At 44.5% G+C, this 19,864-nt stretch overlaps 1 protein-coding gene across 2 annotated transcripts in view; it reads right to left on the bottom strand.

The window, feature by feature from the left end:
- SAMD12 (sterile alpha motif domain containing 12) overlaps positions 1 to 14,457 on the bottom strand; it is a 167,382-nt gene extending 152,925 nt beyond the window's left edge. The window contains exon 1 of one of the 2 annotated variants that reach the window (XM_034064667.1): positions 14,320 to 14,457. In XM_034064667.1, the coding sequence (XP_033920558.1) occupies positions 14,320 to 14,332 (13 nt within the window). In that variant the 5' untranslated portion in view covers positions 14,333 to 14,457. The remainder of the gene's footprint in view (positions 1 to 14,319) is intronic. The other variant, XM_034064663.1, reaches the window with a different exon arrangement.
- Between the last annotated feature and the right edge of the window lie 5,407 nt (positions 14,458 to 19,864).

The following is a 19,864-nucleotide window of genomic DNA, read 5'->3' as shown; positions in this document are numbered from 1 at the left end:
AAACCAATTCTAAGGAGCTTTTCCCCAAGTCTCTCTGTAGCTCTTCTTGCAAGCCTCCTTCTTCCATGGTTCAAACCAATCCTGTACGTTAGCTGGTGGCCATGTGAAACCAAATCACATTATTCTGGGATTGCTTCTCATTGGAGAGGAAAAAACAGGTAACTGTCTTCAAGTCATTGCTTTCCTCCTATTGGTTTTCCCAGCTACACCACTGAGTCAATCCAGCTACATAATAATGTTATCAGAGTCACTCCCTAGCATTTGAGTCCTTTATTTCTAGGTGCACTCCATACCTACCCCTTCCTGGATTTTGCTTTTGTTCCCCTGTACTTAGCACTGGTGAGGCTGCACCTTGAATGCTGTGTTCAGTTCTGGGCCCCTCACTACAGGAAAGACGTTGAGGTGCTGGAGCTGGTCCAGAGAAGGGCAATGGAGCTGGTGAAGACTCTGGAGCACAAGTGTGATGGGGAATGGCTGAGGGACCTGGGGGGGTTTAGTGTGGAGACGAGAAGGCTCAGGGGGGACCTTATCACCCTCTACAACTGCCTGAAAGGAAGATGTAGTGAAGTGGGAGTCAGTCTCTCCTCCCAAGTAACAAACAAGAGGACAAGAGGAAGGAGCCTCAAGTTGCACCAGGGGAGGTTTAGACTGGATATTAAGAAAAATTTCTTCCTGGAAAGGATTGCCAAGCATTGGAACAGGCTGCCCAGGGAAGTGGTGGAGTCACCACCCCTGAAGGTATTTAAAAGATGTGTAGATGTGGCACTTGAGAACACAGTTTAGTGGTGAACTTGGCAGTGCTAGGTTAATGGCTGGACACAAGGGTCTTCTCCATTCATTTAGATTCTGTGATTCTCTAAGCATCACCTGCATGGGTTAAAAAAGAAATAAATAATATCACAAGATGTTGCTTTACTCTTAGCCCATCATTCTTTCAAGAGTAATGAATGTTAGTGCTGTTTCAGCACTGGGCTCCTTCAAGATGCAAAAGAGAGGCTGTTAGTGATTACATATCTGCCTATTACCTTGTTATTGAAAAGAGGTCACTGATTAAAAGAAACACAGGCTGCCTTGGGAACGAATTTTCCAAAGTTGCTGATATCTGGGGAGCTGGGATGAGAACACAACTGCTTGTTTCCTAGGGGCAGAAGAGAAGGGAAGAGTTAATCTCTCTCCTTCACACCCAACAGTCTTGGCTGACTATATGCCTGGAGTGAATCTGTTCTTTAGGAACTACACACCTAGAACAAGAGCCTCAGCATGGAGAGAAGGCAGAAGTGGAAAAAAGAGGTGAGAATATGCATCTCAGCTGCTTGGCAAAGCCAGTCTCTGTCCAGAGCCATCTTCAGGTAGCCAGCTCCAGTGTTTTCCTCTAACGCTGCCTCCACCCCTCAGCTACGCAGAGGGTAAGAAGCAAAGAATATTTATTTGCATGTCTGTTATTTCCTGTTACCACACAGAAATACATATATCTATCTATCTATCTCTGTGGCAGATAGTGGTGAAGCTCTTGCCTCCTTCCAAATGTCAATGCAACCCATAATTGCTCCCTTTCAAGATCTGTTAAAACAGGTCAACATTTGGTCAACAATAACATATTCTCTTCTAAATCAGCAGTTTATACAATTTTATAGAGATAAAGCCAGCTCTAAACTCAGGATTGACACTGCAAAACTGAAGGGGTTGGGGTCTGCCAGCACCCAGGGTTAATGTCCTGTAGACCCGAGTCTAAGCAGCTCTTACAAAAGAATCACAAATCACCAACTCTACGGCAACCCAACCGCTGAGACCCTTGATGATCTTAAGGTCCTTTCCAACCCTAACTATTCTATGATTCTATGACTCCTCTTGAATCTATTTCAGGAGTTAACGGCATTTGTCTGCAAAAGATTCTACCTGCCTACAAAGTAGTCTGTTCCTAAAATACTTGTCCAGGTTCTTACTCTTCATTGCCCTGTCATTAGCTAATGCTAGCTCACCCCACGCTCTGCATTCAGACCATTTCCCCACACCAGTGCTTTGACAATAACCCCACTGTCTCAACACCTCCTCCCTCTACCAAATTAAATCCACTTTGTCATTCTCAGACTTCAAAAGTCCAAGACATTAAATCCTACTTCCAAATCAGCTGACAGTATCAGCCTAATACCTTCAGGTATCAGCAGTATCATAAGATTTTTAAACAGAACTTCTTCCAATGTTCTTCCATACAATTTCAATATTCATATTATCATCCATATGTCACAGTAATACAACTCTAGATCCAGTTTCAGAGCTCTTATATTACCCTTTCCTTGCTGAAAACCCCACCTAACAGCTGATTAATGCCATGCCTTTCTTCATGCTCCCTAACAATTGCCACTTAACTTGGACTGAAAGCTATCTGTGGTAGAAACTTGTTTTCTTTTGGGGAGGGAGGGTGAATGTTCTGTACAGCTCCAACTGCACAGCAACAAGCACATGACAAATGGTGCTGGTACACAGTAACACAGATCACAGATTACATTTACAAAGCAAACCCTTATTTAAAACAAAGATACCTAAATGCTCTTGTACCCCAGCTCAGTGGCAAAGCAGAATCGAGAGGAAAATATCCACTTTTCCACAACTTAAAAGACTGCTGAGATCTGCCAAGTTAAAAAACCCTGTGAGAAACAGTAAGTAGAGCACCTAAAATGGAAAAATAACGTCTGTCCTAAAAACCTAGGGAAGGAACAAAATTAATGTAATACACAGTGTCTTTTTTTTCCACTTCAAGAACACAAACCCAAGTCCTTCCCGTGTATACAGACGAAGAGAATTTGTTGCCCTGCAGAAGCTGATAGATGTCAGCCGAGCTCTGTGCCCATGCAGATCCCTTCCAGCATGTGTGTGCGGTCTGAAAGGAGCTTGCAGGGTACCGTGAATGCTGCCTCCCTTCCGAAGGCAAGCAGCCAACAAACAGCTTGTCTGAGCATGTTCATGGTACACAGGAGTCACCAAGAGCCACAGTAAGTGACTGACATCTGGGGGCAAGCCTTGCCTTTTACTAGAGGGTACTCTGTGAATCCTATCTCGAGAAAAGCCTGAAGGCACTTTTCAAAACACAGCCTTGATATATCCAGTTTTGGATGGGCAGATGGAAAGTCTTTGTCTCTCCATCTGTAAGCTCAAGGCTTAGCAGATCACATCTGTGATCAATCGCTACCTCTGTGCACTCTAATGCCTACCATGTCAAACATTTCATAACCTCTTGTTTCAGGGGGAATGCTGCTGGCTGTTTAAAATGTTAAGCAGATCAATTAAGGCTATATTAAAGCATATTTGGCAAGTACTTGAGTTTCATGCAATAACAATTGCTCTATTCTAAAAAAGTGATCAAGTAAAAATAGCATCTTCTTACTCATGTGCCCTGTTCTGTGTGCATCACAGTCATATGCTAGCTTTTGCTATTTGGAGACAAAAAGCAGGCATGGGAGACACCCATCCAACCTCTAACAACACTTAGAACACTTTCATGTGTCAAATACTGGCAAACACACAAGTTCCATCTTATGTATTCATGCCACAGACTTAGCTGCACAATGCTAAGGTAAATCCATACAATCCACCTGCTACTCCCACCATAAAATGCTGTGCTGATGAAAAAGACAGTAGTCCCTACAGCTGGAATATTAACAAACTCTGGCTGGACCTTATAAAAAGGGTCTATCTTTTCAGTTATCTCACATCTGCATGAAGGTCATGAAGATTTAACAGGTATTTCCAGGAAAGGAGATCCTACAAGACCTCTGGACAGCACCTCTCACTGGGCCTGTTCCTTCCATCTCTGGCCAGTTCTTTGTCAGAAGGAAATCAAAGCTCCAACCACATCAAATTTTGCAATCAGTGCTTTCAGTCAGGCTTCTATACACCTCTGGATGCTGCATTTCAATACCAAGTAGTTAAAAAATATCCCCAGGGCTTTTTGCTTGCCATCCTTTACAACCTGCTTTAATGTCCCCTCATCAGTGAGAAGACATTCACATTGAGAACACTGAGACCTTATTCCAGATTGAGACAGCTGCTCACACTGACAGAACAATCAAGAAGAATCCACACAGCAAAGCCCTTCCTACATTTCCAGCTTGTACTTCATTAGTAACTCTGAATAACCTTAGAAAACACAGGATTATTTCAAAGATTATGACCTGAGCAGTTAGATGCACTTCTACAACACTAAAAGCCAAGATTAAAAACAGCTAGTAAAAATGACCCACATTTGTACCACAAAGTTTAGGATTATTTTGACTCTTCTATCTGGCAGAAGGTTTACCCAGAGTAATCAGTTTCTGTAACTCTTAAGGATGATCCATCTGCTTCACCAATCAGCTTCTAGTTTTGAGAAACTGTCTGGTTTTGCCTATAGGAATGTATGGAGAAGTAAATCCTACCTCTAGCTAATGTAAATCAGCACAGTTCCCCAACCCATCTCTTTTGGACCTCTTCTCAAATTTGCCTATCTAATGGCCACCAAATCAGCAGCATTTACACAGAGCAAAGAAGCCACCAAATCAGTCAGGACCTTTTCTACCTCAATACAGATAACATGAACTTATCAGAAACCTTTAAGGCTGAAATCCCACTTAGCTGAAGTGATAGGTGTCTGCTTCTCTTGGTCAGCATCAAAAAACAGCATGAAGTTATTACAAACAGGCTGTGCCAAAAGCCAGGCCAGCCCTGAGCTGTGGGGTGCTTTGTAAACTGCTGCTACTAATGAGCTGTACCTGCAGGTTTGAGTTCAAAGATCAGACACAGAGAGCAAAGCTTGGCAGACACCACCACACACTGCTTTACCTTCAGGACCCTCCAGAGGGTAGCTTGTCTTTCTGCCCTCTCTTTATCATGACCATTAATCACCTACTGGATTAATCAATTTAACAAACAATAAACTTCTTACAACATATGACTTTCATAATCCAGAGTTTGTTCAAGCAGTGGGACATGCCCTCTAGCCAGGAGGTACCTTAAAGGGCAAGAGAAGAGGCAGCTCTGCAGCAAGGAATTGGACACTGAACCAGGGCAAGAGGGCAGGGAGAGCAGAGCAAAGGGGAGACAGGTGTACAAAGAGAATAGAGGAAGCAGGGGATAACATGTTCAGAAGAGGGGGGCTTGTTTTAGTTTCTAACTATAAATTATGGGGCTTTTTTTTATCCCTTTAGAATTAACATCAGCAAAACAATAATTTATAGTAGCTGCATTCCTGCTGCAGTTATCCCTGGACATCTCTAGCTGGGCAACTGGGTAGTCACCCCATGGTACCAAGGCAATTACTACCACAAGCCATTCACTTTTTCCAGAAACAATGAAAAAGTGTCCAAAATGAAAGACAAACAGAGAAAAAAATTTGAGACAACCTACTACATTCCACATACGTCTGTTAAACACACCTCAGCTGTTAGAGGTAGCTAATGGCAGGGAATCTTGTGCAGCACCAGAAATATATATCAAGAAATCAGAAGGAGTAACTTAGTGGTTTCATCTGGAATCGACCTAAACTCAATTTGAAGGCCATGTTAGTTTATGCAACAGAAATCCTAAGCCCAGAAAACAAAATCCTCTTCTTACATGGGTTAAGTTTGCCTTTTAAAACCTTCATTCCACCGGGACACATACATATGTACTTAAGTTTACTTAGCTACGAAATTCACTTGTTCATTTTTGACAATTTTCCTGCTGAAAACTGCTTATTTTATGTAGGGCAATATCCTCTGCCATCTCTTATCTCATAGACCTTAGAAATGCTGTAAACATAAAAGACAGTTTCTGTTGCACCTGCTCTTCAGGAGACAGACTGTACATTATCACTATGTTAGACAGACCCTGGAGCCTCAGCAATGCAAGTTCTGCCTTTGTAATAGCAACAGAGTTTCATGATGAAAAGCAGGCACAAGGACTGGACAGCCAAATTATTTCTGGAGCATTTTCTCATTCCATTTTAATAAAGGTACAGTTGGGACAAGCAGCTCCTGAATTCACAGAAGCAAGAGAGAGGCTCATTGAAAAATGGGCCAGTTCAGTGAGAAAGGCAAGTCTACCACAAATCCTGTACAGGTACAGATGAAGAGGAGAATACTGGCAAAGAATGGGACTAGTGAGCTACACCATTAGCTCAGAGCAAAGATCAATAACACGCATCACAGGTACACAGGACCATAATCTGAGCAATGGATTACATTACAAAATACTTGGTAATTTGTTTTGCAAACTGATTTCATTCCCTGTTAGTAAGAAGCCTCATGCAAGTATCTACACAGCTTCTCCTGAAAAGTGAAACAACTCTTCTGGATTTCTGTTTACAAGTCTGTGCATCTCCTAGACAGGTGCTGTAAGAGATACAAAGTGTGAAAACAAAATAATCAATGGCTATATTGAGAGGAAGAAACCTAAAACAATGCTCTCTGAAGGGGAAGTACCCACCATACATCACTACTGCCAGTCACCAACCAACTAACGCAAACTCCAGACTAGGTACCACTGTTACTCTCTGAGGATTTCTTAGTGAATGTGGAGAGGAAATAGGCAGAAAAGATAAAGAACACATGTGGATTTGGAATCCTTGGAAACAAGGATTCATTAGCTCTACTATTCCTGGAAGGAGCTTGTCTTGCAATCACTGCTTAGGAGATTAGCTAGTCATGCTCCACTGCAAATTGTATTTCTAAGAATGCCTCAAGTCCTAATAGCAAACTGTTCAATTCTATAATCAGCCAGCATTCCATCAGAAACCCCTTCTAAACACTAGTGTGCTTTCCAGCATACAAAGAACAGCTTAGACACACGGAGGTGAAGTCTTTATTATGGCATCAGAGGTGTGCTGTCCCAAACATGCATCACAGATCTCTGCCTTTGTCCTACTCATGAAAGCTGATGTCTGCTGAACACGTGGCACAGAAATGACTGCAATTCAGTTGCAGATCCAGGCTTGATTTCTTGCACCATGAATGATGCACAAAATGCAAAGGGAAATATTCATTCTCACTAGCATAACTAGTTTGCAATCTGGCAGTTGACTTCTGTGCTCAGTCTTGGCTTTCTCTGAAGTGCCTAGGAGTTACCTCCTTTATCATTGTTTGAGTCTACCCCTTCCCTTGCACATTTAGCTGAAGAGCCTGTAAATGCCTTCTTTCCTTCCCCCAGTAAAATTCTTCACCTCCTACTGCTTACTCATACCACTGTATCCTACTCACACTAGTACCCCAGCTGATTTTGCATAGCGAGAAACCATTAGCTGAGAGCATGCAGAGCAAAATCCAGGAGAAAGCTTCTATTTACACACATTACAATTATTCTTTATGTTTCTGAAACAGCATTATTAAAAGTCTCTTTCTTGCTTTTACTAGGTTATTTGCAGAGAAGCAAATCAACTCAACTGAAATCCCCAGGGGGTGGGAAGAAGAAGAAAGCAAGGAAAGACACAAAAACAGGGCAAAGGAAAGCAAATGAGTAGGGGAACGGAGAGAAGTAATGATCTGAATGTTCAGCTGAAAAGCTTGAGCTACCAAGGTTCTACAGTATGTAGCAACAGATAGGACTACATAAAAGACAAGCTACCATCCACACCAAATGTCATCCTCATATCCTTTTCCTGCTCATTCCCATACTCCCTGCAAGCATATATGATCCTGTAATTGAATGCAGAGCTCACTTCAGCCTGAGTTCAGTCCCCCTGCCCATCTGCTTGTTTCATCCAAGGGCAGCACATATTAGGGTGAATTCTTGCTATTCCAAGTAACAAACCTGCTCTTTAATGCCTAGTTCATGCTGCACAGAGAACATGCAGCTACTGACAGCAACTCCCTCATCATTCTCTTTGTAGTCCTCGTACCGCAGGACGCTTCCGGAAACAGAAAGGGAAGGAACGTACAACTTCCCCAGGGCAGAAGCCAGTAAGAGCAAGATCTGCATATCTAATCTGCTTCAGGCTCTCCTGAGGGTCTTGGACCATACCTCACCCCATTTATGCACATCAATATGCAGTTTCCAACCCCAACCACTCTGGGGAACTGGTATTTTCTACAGCTGCAGCCTAATGTGGGGCACTTCCTTCCCCCCTCAGTCCTATTGACCTGACATAGCAGACAGTTCCTCTTACAGAACTGCATCAGTTCTTATACACTGGAAAAGAGAGCTACCCATCTTATACATTACATCACTGTCAATGTTTTTTATAGCTCACTGCCCAGTTCCCCACCTCCTCTATATGTTTCTGGGTTATCCTGGCCAAATTCTCTTCTCAGTTACCTGATGTAAATCCAGCTCTTGTGTTGAGTGCAGTTGTTCTGGATGCACACAAGATGATCTAGACTTTGTCATGAAAGTGATCAGGCTGAGTCAGACTAGAAGTCTAGCCCTTTATGCCATTGCTGAAAGAAACAGTGTGAGAGCAGGGTGTACAGGTTAGGAATGACCCAGGTTGAAAGCTGCCCCGGGGAACTGTGTGCTACATGAAAAACTATTTCCTTTATTTTAAGCACAACCCTCTACAGCTTCATTGTTCTGCCTTGTGACCTTGTTCCCTTTTCACCCCAAATCATCCAGTCAATGTCTAAGGTAACCTCTTCCCCAAGCTGAAGAATCAGAATCTTTGTAACCTGCCCTCAGAGAGCCTACCACCCCTCTGACCAGCCAACTGCTCTCTTCTGTATTCTTTTCAGTCCTGTCTATTTTTGGGGGTGTGGCACATGAAACTGCAGGGAGCATTCAACATACAAGAGCAATATGCAATGATACAGAAACAAAGAACTTACTGCCTGTTCTGAACTCTTCCTCCCAGTTCCTGAAAATCTATTTGCTATTTTGACAACCACAAACCAGTTTCAGAAGACTTCGAAATTGCTCCTTTTTCTAGCTCTTTTCTCCATCTTTGTCTTTGGCACCCTCCATAACTACTCCCTCCACGTTCTCTGCATGCTTTGAGCAAATAATTGTGGACTGAGTTGTTCAACTGTTAATCAGGTAAAATACCTGTATCTGTTCAAAGGTAACAGCTTTCATGAGCAATAAGCCACAATAGGATTGCTCAGTTCCAACCTCTGAGTATCTCTTGCGCACAGAAAGAGGAGTCCTTGCCTCAGAGATCATGCAGTTTGGACAAAAGGGAGACACCAGAGATGGGACAGGGCACAAGAGGGTGAAGCTATTTCAGCCAGGGCAGCAGAGAAAGTTGGCACCAGAACCAGACACAGTATCCTTAACAAACCCAGAAGAGTACTGAAAAGTAGCTCTACAACAGCTCTACTAGTTGTGCCTCTGCCTGAATACCTTGCTTTACTCTGAGCTTTTCACTGCTGCTCTCCCACAACAACCCTCGTGACACAGCAACACTGGGAAGCTCTAAGCAGTAGTTCAAAGCAGAGGACCACACACTGCCACCAAGCCATATGCATATTGCAGAGGGGTGGGAGGGTGCTGTTATATCAAGAAGAGAAGGCATCTTCTGAAGTTGTGCTGTTGCTGAGAAAGAAAGAAGGGTATAGATGTTACAGCCCAACAAGAAGGCTGCCACATGAATGTGGATGAGAAAAGACCTATGCTGATGCATTTTTGCAGTAAATGGTCACTAAATAACATACAGAACTGGTCCCAAGAGCAAAGGTGGGAGTTCAGGTCTTAATCCTGTCCTGTGTGCACCTCTACCACCGGTCTTATCCATCTCCTCTGCTGTGACCCAAGGTCACATTTCAAATGGAGAGTAGATGTGTGTCTCAAGCCCTGTTTCCAACTGGCAGCTCTCGCCAAGCCACATGTGCAAGTCCCTCAAACTATGAAGTAGCTGGAAACCATTGAAAAAAACAAGGACTGCTGGAAGCACACGCTATTTTTGAATGACAGGGCTGGTTACTTTTTTGCTTCACAGGCAATTAAGTGTGCTGAAAACCCATCTGTTAGATCCCATTCCCTGGAAACCTGGATGTGGAGACATCTATCCTGAACCTGGAGTGGGTGTAGGAATAGTACAAAGTTGAATAACCGATTACCTGTCAAAAGAATTGTGCTTTTGGGCACACTCTGGAACAGCATGAAGGATACCTACAATGAAACCTGCTTCACAGTCATCCTGTAGATGGTCCTGAACTCACTGTAACATTACTGGCAGAGTTGGCACAGCACATCTATAAGCTCACCATATCTCAAGTCTCCAAGAAAACACATGGCAGCATTCAGTATCTGTTAGGGTTGGCCAGGCACTGAAGGCTTTCCACCCAAGTATTTTATGTTGCCAAAATTCAGAGGATTACAAACTGCAAATAACTCCAGTCTTGCAACAGTTAACCTTGACACCACACTACTTCCTTTAAGTGTCTAGTTCCCTTGAGGATTACCAAGGGGGCAGGCTAGAACCAGTCATTTGCTGCCAGCAAGGCTCTGCTTCTTAGTAAAACAGAATCATAGAATCAACGTCCCTGCCCATGGCAGGGGGGTTGGAAATAGATGATCTTAAGGTCCTTTCCAACCCTAACTATTCTATGATTCTATGAATCAGCTGGGTTGGAAAAGACCTTTAAAAATCATCAAGTTCAACCTTTATCCCATATTCTCCTGTAGATAGATCCAGGGTCTCAACAGCATGAGCCCACTACAGAAGAGCCATAGGATGGTAGACATTTACATAACCTTTCAGGAGGAGACCAGCAACAAACCTATCTATGTGCTTCCCAAAGCCAACACACAGCAGGAAAGGTGTTAGACCAAGCTTCATTAAACACTTAGTATAAAAGAACTCCATGATATAATTAGCACTTTTTTGCTCAGGAATCTCAAAGACACCACAGGTCAGAGCTGCAGGGGATCCAGCAGAACTGTGTGGGATTACCTGCACGCATACATTATCTGGTGGGTGCCATCAGTCTCAAACTTTCCTGTGCAATAAACACTGCAGGGGAAAAAATCACCATTTCTCTCTTCCCCTTTACCTCTGCTGCACAAGAGCAAAAGGAAAAAAAAAAGAGAATTTGAGAACAGCGTTGCAGAGATCAAAAGCCTTTTTCTACTGGCTCTGACCTAGTTCTTTCATTCTTACTAGAGGGGAAAAAAACACCACTTAAAGGAACATTGTCAAAACTGTTAGGTCTAAAAATAGACTTACCTTGGCAGTGCTCCCATCTAGATGGGCTCATATTAAGGAGTGCAAATTCGCTTTCCCCATACACACACCAATCCTTTCATTATCAATCAAAAACACTGGTACTACATAGCCCAAAGGAACTCTCAGCCCACATAACCTCTTTTGGGACAATCAGGTATCTAACAGATATAATCGGCAAAGAACTGTAGTATCCTCCAAATTCCTATTCCATATTTGCAAATCCATCGCTGCCAGCTATCCAAGTAAAAACATTTTGGATCATTCACCTTAAGTAAGTTGCTGGACATTGGCTGCCATAACTCAGGACTCCATGCTAAGACAGCATTAAAATAATCAGATTTGATGAAGATTTCAACCATTTCTTGGATAAAATGAAACCAGAATTTCTCAAGAATCCTCCACAAACTTGAAGTTACATAATATTTCCACTTGAGCCACACAGAACATGTCTGTGAAGAGGAACAAAGAGTCTGGGTTCATGGCTGAGACTGACAAAGGGGCAGTTTCCACAGAACAGTAGCCATGCTGGTGGGGCAGGCGACTTTGGCTCCAGCCAGGAACTCCCATGCTCCAGGATCCTCAGTTCCTTTGTGCGCCAGGGACCTCTCCACTCCCTGCCAGTTGCATCCCAGAGCCAGCCACTTGGAAGTTTACACAAGAAGCCGCTTGGTCCAGCTACCCAAAAGCTTTGCTACACACTATGGCACGGTCTGAAGATGCAGGAAACCCATCCTAGCCAAGCTCCCAGCTGAGCCTGGAAGGCCAGACAACCACAGCTCAAACCAGGTTTTCAGGGCTTTCCTTATTTCCAAGCTTCCAGAGCTCATGTACAGCAGGTTATGCTCTCGAGACCCCAAGCAGCAAACTACAAAAACATTTTTCCAATAAAACCAAATGAATCAAAGAGGAAAAGGGAAAAAATAACAAACAAAACAAACAAAAAATCACCAAACCCCAGTGTATTGTTCCTGAGTCCAGGACATTTTGAGTTCAGCAAATGGGCATTTCTCTACAAACCCATCAATTTAAAAGATTCGACAGCAGCTTTACTTTTGACTAGAGCAGGACCCACACACTGCAGTGGATCAGAGCCATGAGAAGCAAGCAACCTCTCAGCTTCCCAAACAGAAGCTGTAATGCCACATGTTACCTACTAAAAATCACAGTTCATGAAAAAACACAGCTCACATCCAGGGGTTTTTTGGAAAAAACAATGCTTTTAAGCACAGGCACATAAAGAAGCATAGTTCCAACAGAAAATGAGGGCTATGGAAAGGTCTTAAACGTGCAGGCACTACTTGAACACAAAGTAGTCACAGCCACATGGCTACTTGTACTGAAGAAGCAAGTAGTTATCTTGCTGTGCTAGTGTGAGTGAAAGACATATGCAAAGCAAGAAAGTTGAGGGAGAAAACCCCAAAATGAGAGGAAAGCAGAACATACAGACAAGAAAGCCTGCTCTGAGAGATCATAGAAGGGATGCATCCTAGGGGAAGGAAATAGGAAGAACGAGTTAAAGCAAAAAATCCCATCTCAGGAGAAGGGAACAGCACTAGTAGAAGCTTTAGTAGAGCTTTCCTTCATTAATATTTACAAAGCTTTTAGAGATTCTCAGATGGAAGGCACTGCAGATATGACAGGAGTTCTTACAGACCTGAAAAGATCTAGCAAACAGACTGAAGAGGACTGCAAGTGAATAAAGGAGGATGACATTAGAGAGTGCAGTGAAATAGGGGTTGCTACTGGCATATGAACCATCTGGTGCATGGCAGTCCCTTTCATTTACTTACTTACCCACTACTGGGCACGCATGCCCAGCTCATTCTAAGTTTTTACCACTGAAAAAGCAATGTTTTTAATCAGGATCACAACCCTCCTTCTTTATAGCATTACAGTCCTCAAAACTGCCATTCAGTAAAGCAGCCTGTGCACAAGAAATCTGTTGGATTCCTGGAGAAGCTTACAGCTTTGGGTAGACAACTTGGGATGCACACAGACATCTTTTGAGACACAGTGGTTTTCTTTACCTTTATTTGAGTTTGCCCAGGAAGCTGGTTTTCAATGACATCAAGCTGCCCATTGCCTTCAATAAGCTCAAATGTTTGCTGGACTATCACCTGTGCTGCTCCCTTGGGTACCCGGCAAAAGACAGCTTCAGCATGACCTTCAGCAATAAAGCAAGTGGTCTTTGATGGAACTGTGGACCTCAGTATATCTGAGAAACAAAGCTTGAGGCGGTCTCAACACAAGCACCCAAAAAACACCCTGATATACCCCAAATTAAGCACAGGAGAGAGGTCAGATGGCTGGGTTTCACACTGTGGATTTCCAAAACTTTCCCAAGGGCACAGAGGAAAGCAAGATGGGACACAAACCCCAGGATCCTCAATGCCTTACTTTGAAGTGCCAGAGAATTTTGGACTCCGTGGGTGGCAGGAAAACGGATTTCCCTTCTCCCTAGTCAAATCTCTCCTCCAACTTCCCAAAAGCCCCATGGAAAGGGAACACGCAGCCCACGTCAGACTGCTGCAGGAGCCCAGCATCCATGGAAAACCTCAGCAAAGCGCCCACTTTCCAGCTCTCAGCAGGCACCACCTCAATCCCCGAGCCCTGCCCCAGGAGCCAGGCACCTCACGAACACGCCGCAGCTCCCCAGGAGCTGAGCACCGCGGCCCCCGGGCTCCTGCATCTCCTGCGGAGAAGGAGGGGCCAAGCACCCCGGTGCTGCCAGGGCGGGGAGGGCTACCGGGACCCCGCGGGTACCGCGGGCTCAGGGCACCCCGGGGCTGTGCAGCACCGGCGGGAGAGCGGCGGCTGAACGGGGCCGCTCCGGAGGAGGTGGCGCAGGTCCGGCAGAGGCGGCTCCGCCGGGCTCCCCGGGAACTGAAGTTGCCGGACCGCAGCCTCCGGTTGCCGCAGGCTGCGCGGGCAGCGACACCCCCAGCCCGGCCCCGTGGCACCTGGCCCGGGTCAGCGCCAGCGGCAGCCGGGCCGAGGGGCGCAGGAGGCGGCCGGGTGCCCCGCGGGCGAGGCCGGTGCACCGGGGGCAGAGCGGCCCTGCCGCTGCCTCAGGCCCCGCCGGCGGGCACAGCCCCGCACTTCTCCCGCCGAGGGGAGCCGAGCCAAGCCGGGCCGGGCCGGCCCCGCCGCGGCGCAGGTGAGTGCCCGGGGGAGGAGACAAGGGAGGGACGGCGGGGACGCGGAGCCCTTACCTTCCACCGCCATCCTCCCGGCCTCGCATAGTGCGCCGGCCGCCGACCCGGCCCCGGCGGCGCTGCCCCGGCTGCCCCCCCGCCCGCGCGGGCTGCGCTCATCTGCAGCCGCGACGGTCACAACCTGCAGCGCTCCCGCTGACAGCGGGCGGGGCCGTGCGCCCGCCCGCGGCACCCTGGGAGATGTAGTCCGGGCCGCATCAGCCCAGCCGGGCCCGCATCCCAGGGGCTGCCGAGCGGAGGCGCCCGCGGCCCCCCCCGCGCTCGGAGGTGGTCTCGGCGGCATCGGGCGGCTCCGCAGTTACCTGGGAGCGGGGAGAGCGGGGACGGGGGAGGCAGCGGCTGGGCGGGGGGAGGCTGGCGACCACCATGAGGTGAGGGAGGAGGGGGCTGAGCGGGCACCCTGCCCACAGAACCACAGCAGCAACCGGGTTGGAAAAGACCTTTTAAGATCAGGTCCAACCATTACCCCAGCACTGCCAAGACCGCCATTAACCCGTGTCACTGAGGGCCTCATAGAATCATAGAATCAGAATAGTTAGGGTTGGAAAGGACCTTAAGATCATCCAGTTCCAACCCCCCTGCCATGGGCAGCAACACCTCACACTAAACCATGCCACCCAAGGCTTCATCCAGCCTGGCCTTGAACACTGCCAGGGATGGAGCATTCACAACCTCCCTGGGCAACCCATTCCAGTACCTCACCACCATAACACTAAAGAATTCCTTTCTTATATCCAATCTAAACCTCATCTACATGGTTTGTGAACACTTCCAGAGATGGTGACTCCACCACTGCCCTGGGCAGCCTATTCCAATGCTTGACCATTGGAACTCACCAAAGCTGTCATTACTAAAAGCAAGAGAACGACAGCAGAGGAATTGAGCGCACAAGGGCAAGTACAGATAGGGATTGAAAACATTTTCATGTGTTCTTTTTGTTTGTTAGCAGCAGCTGTTGTGGATAATTAGTGTTATTCATTACAGGTTATTTCTGCAAAACAAACCTCTGTGGGTTCAAACTAGAGTGCAAGAACATATGATGTGCAAATAAGTTATCCATAAACCCGGGAAACTTTGATATCCTTGGAGTATCTAAAGTAATTAAAATAAAAGTGGGTCTTCATTTATTTTATGAAGGAAAAACAGAGCCTTTGCAGAATGGCCTTGAAGTCCAACTCTTTCCTGAAGCTTTCTTGTACCAACTCTGCCCTGAAGACCTCGCTTGTCCTTTGCTCTCATATGCATTTGAACTATTAGCCTTTGTGCTGTATATGAGTCAAGATACAAGCTTCCCTGAGCAGCAGCCTTTCTTTCACATGTTAGCTAAGTCGTAGGCATACTCACAGTGCATTATAAGTAATAATGATGAAGAGGACATGCTGATATTCCTAAATGCAGTACAATCACGCACCTGATCCCATATGCTGGGAGAAATGGACTGATATTCACATGTTTTCTGTCAAGATCTCAGTTTTCAAATATATGTAATACACACATACAACCATCAGCAGTTTCTTCTCAACCTTACCTTGTCAGCTTTTGGGATTTTGATGACATTTTGTATTAAGCTTATGTATTCAGTTAATCATTAATCATTTATTTAATCATGACAATATTTGTAGGTATGTTAGAGTAATTACCTGTCTAATGCATATGTGAAGCGGTGCTTTCTTGATTAGAATGAGAAGAATGAGTTGGAAATAAATAAATCAAAGCTTACAGTGCAACTGGCATGAACATGGGTAGCTGGAGCCTTGTACCCTAACTGAGTACAGTTTTACTGAACCCTTTAAACAGCCCTGTAGTGTTTAATTGCAACTTTGTGCCTGCTGAAGAAAGCAAAATTATGGCTGTGACTAGATATCAAATAGGGCATGATGGATGTTAAAAGGTGGTGTGTTTGATACCTAATGTTACATGATAGCTAGTGAGACCTAGTATTTAACAGTATCAAAACCATCAGAAACTTCTCAAATTATGGTCAAGACTAGGCAAATTCTAATTTAATGTATGTCACTCGTTAGAGAAAAGAGGCTGTGAATTGATTCAATAATCTATGGTAAGGTACAATCTGTTTTGAGCAAAGCTTTCAGAAACATCAGTAAGAGTGAGCTAACTTTCTAAAAATGCCCTGCTAAATTATAGAGTAGAAAAAGACCAGCCTTCTCTGCTCAGAAAGAGCTATCTCATCACACTTCCTTGCTTTGTTGCTTCCCTTTTTACCTTGCCTCTCTCCAGAGTTTTTGTCTAAACTTTCTCTTTAAAGTGAAGCAAACTCCCTTTAAACAGAATCAGTTTGTCACAACCAAAGTCAGTTTTCTGTGTCCTTTGCCCTAGGTCACCAGATGAAATAAGCAATGCTGACCAGAGGCTCCTTAACCATTTCAATTATTTCTAGGTACAGCTTCCGCCATCTAACATGAGATGAAAGTACATCCATCCACAGCATTGCTCTACTAGAAGAGTACTACAGTCCAAACAAGTCTAACAAGATGTTAGGTTTGTATACTTCACCACACTATTACCCATCATCATTTTTCCCTTTTTAGTCCCGTTTCACCTTACAGAAATTCAAGAGTCATTAAGCTTTAAGCATCCCTTTGTGCTCCTAAGTCCTTTCTGTAAAGCATAGTGACTTTTTCACTCCATCTGACAACCTTGTTAGCAAGGTACTTCTGCTATATCATTGTGACTCAAGACTTTCAAATAAGATTAATTATTTTGAGTGCCCGAATACGTGCAGAGAGCCATCTTTCAGGGACAGTTGAAGAAACAGCAAAAACTCATTGAGCTCAAGACAGACATGAAGTGCCTCTGGTGGTTGACAGCATCACAGTCATGACTGAACATTTTTGGCTGTGATTTGCTTAGGCGAATGGGCCTAAACTATGATGATGAAATTAAAACCATTCAGTTTGTCATCTAACTCAAGTGTGACAGAAGCAGTACTATCATAGGAACATCCATAGAATCATAGAATCAACCAGGTTGGAAAAGACCTTTAAGATCATCAAGTTCAACCACTACCCTAGGACTAGCAAGTCCACCACTAAACCATATCACTGAGGGCCTCATCTAAAGGGTTTTGAACACTTCCAGGGATGGTGATTCCACTACTCCCCTGGGAAGCCTGTTACAATGCCTGACTACCCTTTCAGTTGAGAAATTTTTCCTAATACCCAATCTAAACCTCCCTGGCGCAGCTCAGTGCCTGAGCTTCATATTGCCTTGTGTATTTCTGGGAAACGGTACGTGGAAATGAGTGTTTTTTTCAAAGGTAACTGATGATTAGTGCATTTAGACTGGGAGGAACACAGATAGTACTATACAGATTTGATATTGATGTGGAAGAAGAATTGGGGATTTCCAGTTCAGTACCTCTGCCAGTATTGAGGGCTGGAAGAGGAAGAAGGAAGGGCTGTATGGTGATTCAGACACAATCTCAGCATACACCCTAGGCCAAAAGATGCATTTGTTCGGTAATGAAAAAAAAGGAAGTATCAGCAGAAATTTTATGGACACTGCAGTGTAGGAGGTAGCTGGAAATTCAGGTGTGGACGCCCTAAGTAGAGAATTCCCATCCAATTCCCCTCCCTTTGTTAGAGCCAGCCAAATGGCTGGAAAAACAGCCTGAGGGATACTGGGTGCCAGACCTGGAGTGAGAGGAGGGTGGGGATTTCTGTGCAGTCTCTTTTCTGCTGTAGGAAGTGGTATTTCCTGATAAGACCTGCTGAGTTTCATGCAAATATCTGAAAGGCAAAGGAAGAAAATGCTAGGTACAGTGCTAATTTTTTTCCAATTCCCAACTTTCTGTTATTAATGTTCTGCAGGGGTTTGATTTTAAAGTGTCATTAAGGCACTGAAAAGCAGGCTTTAGTAGTACAGTAGTGAAACTGCATAATTAATATTCTTTGTCTATACTATGCTGAAATATATTTTGAATATTGTTTCTCTTAAGCAGCTAAATTCCTTTATTGTCAAAAATAGTTTGCATGATAATCCATAAAAATACAGGAAGTGCATTTGGGGATCTGTAAGAGGCTCAAAAAAAGATATAGGATGTCTTCAAAGTGTATTATCATTATATTGCAATTGTTGGTGTTTTCTCTATTTTTGACTTTTCAGTAACTGATGTATATTTTTTAAATACAAAATTATATTGTTAAATAGCCAATGTCCTCTGATCTTACTTGCAAGGAGAAAGAATGGAATTTGACTGTTAAAATACTCAGAAGATCAATAGAATTTAGTATGGATTATTTCATATGATAGAAAGTGGGGAAGGGAAGCAGATTGATTAATGTGATCCATATATGTCTGAGGCAAACAGCGGTATGTGCAAATGTCTGTCCTATTACAAGCGTGAGATTAATTCCACTCTCCAGTAACACCTATGTTGTAAGTCATGCACAGAGAGTGCTACTGACTTGTGCCATAATCAAATGATCCAATGAGTTGTTTATTTCATTCCTTGCTTTGTGGTAAACTAAAGAGAAATTTTGTACAAATGTGGGAACCTGCCACACATTCCTGTATGGAAACAGGCTGAGAAAGTTGGGGCTGTTTAGCCTGGAAATGAGAAGGCTGCTTGGAGACCTCGTAGCAGCCTTCCAGTATCTGAAGGGGGCCTATAAGGATGCTGGGGAGGGATTATTCATTAGGGACTGTAGTGATAGAACAAGGGGTAATGGGTTGAAACTTAAACAGGGGAAGTTTAGAGTGGATATAAGGAAGAAATTTTTTACTGTAAGGGTGGAGAGGCACTGGAATGGGTTGCCCAGGGAGGTTGTGAATGCTCCATCCCTTGTGGTGTTCAAGGCCAGGCTGGACAGAACCTTGGGCGACATGGTTTAGTGTGAGGTGTCCCTGCCCATGGCAGGGGGGTTGGAACTGGATGATCTTAAGATCCCTTCCAACCCTATTTTATGGTTCTATGATTCTATGATTTTTTCCTCCAGAAACAAGTTTGTGACAACTTGCTGTTGTGGTTTAAGCCCAAACAGTTACTAAGTACCACATTGCCACACACTCACTCTCCTCCCACTCCCCAACGGGACAGAGAAGACAATCTGAAAAAAAAGTAAAAATATGGGGGTTGAGATAAGAACAGTTTAATAATTGAAATAAGAGTAAAACATGACAATAATAATAGTAATAATAATAATAATAGGAAATAGAAAGGAAGAAATAAATAAGTGATGCACAATACAATTGCTTACCACCCGCTGACCAATTCCCAGCTCATCCTGGAGCAGCAACCATCTCCTCCCAGCCAAACTTCCCCCAGTTTTTATACTGGGAATGACATGCTATGGTATAGAATACCACGTTTTGGCTAGTTTGGGTCATGTGTCCTGTCTCTGCTCCCTCCTGACTTCCTGTGCCCCTCCTCACTGGCAGAGCATGAGAGACTGAAAAGTCCTTGATCAGAGTAAGTGCTACTTAGCAACAACTAAAACATTGGTGTGTTATCAGCACTGCTCTCAGGCTGAAGCCAAAGCACAGCACAGCACTGTGGTACAAAGCAGGACAGTCCAACATC

This window comes from Melopsittacus undulatus, chromosome 1 (assembly GCF_012275295.1).
Source record: "Melopsittacus undulatus isolate bMelUnd1 chromosome 1, bMelUnd1.mat.Z, whole genome shotgun sequence".
Taxonomy (NCBI): domain Eukaryota; kingdom Metazoa; phylum Chordata; class Aves; order Psittaciformes; family Psittaculidae; genus Melopsittacus; species Melopsittacus undulatus.
This window is presented reverse-complemented; position numbering and strand designations above follow the sequence as displayed.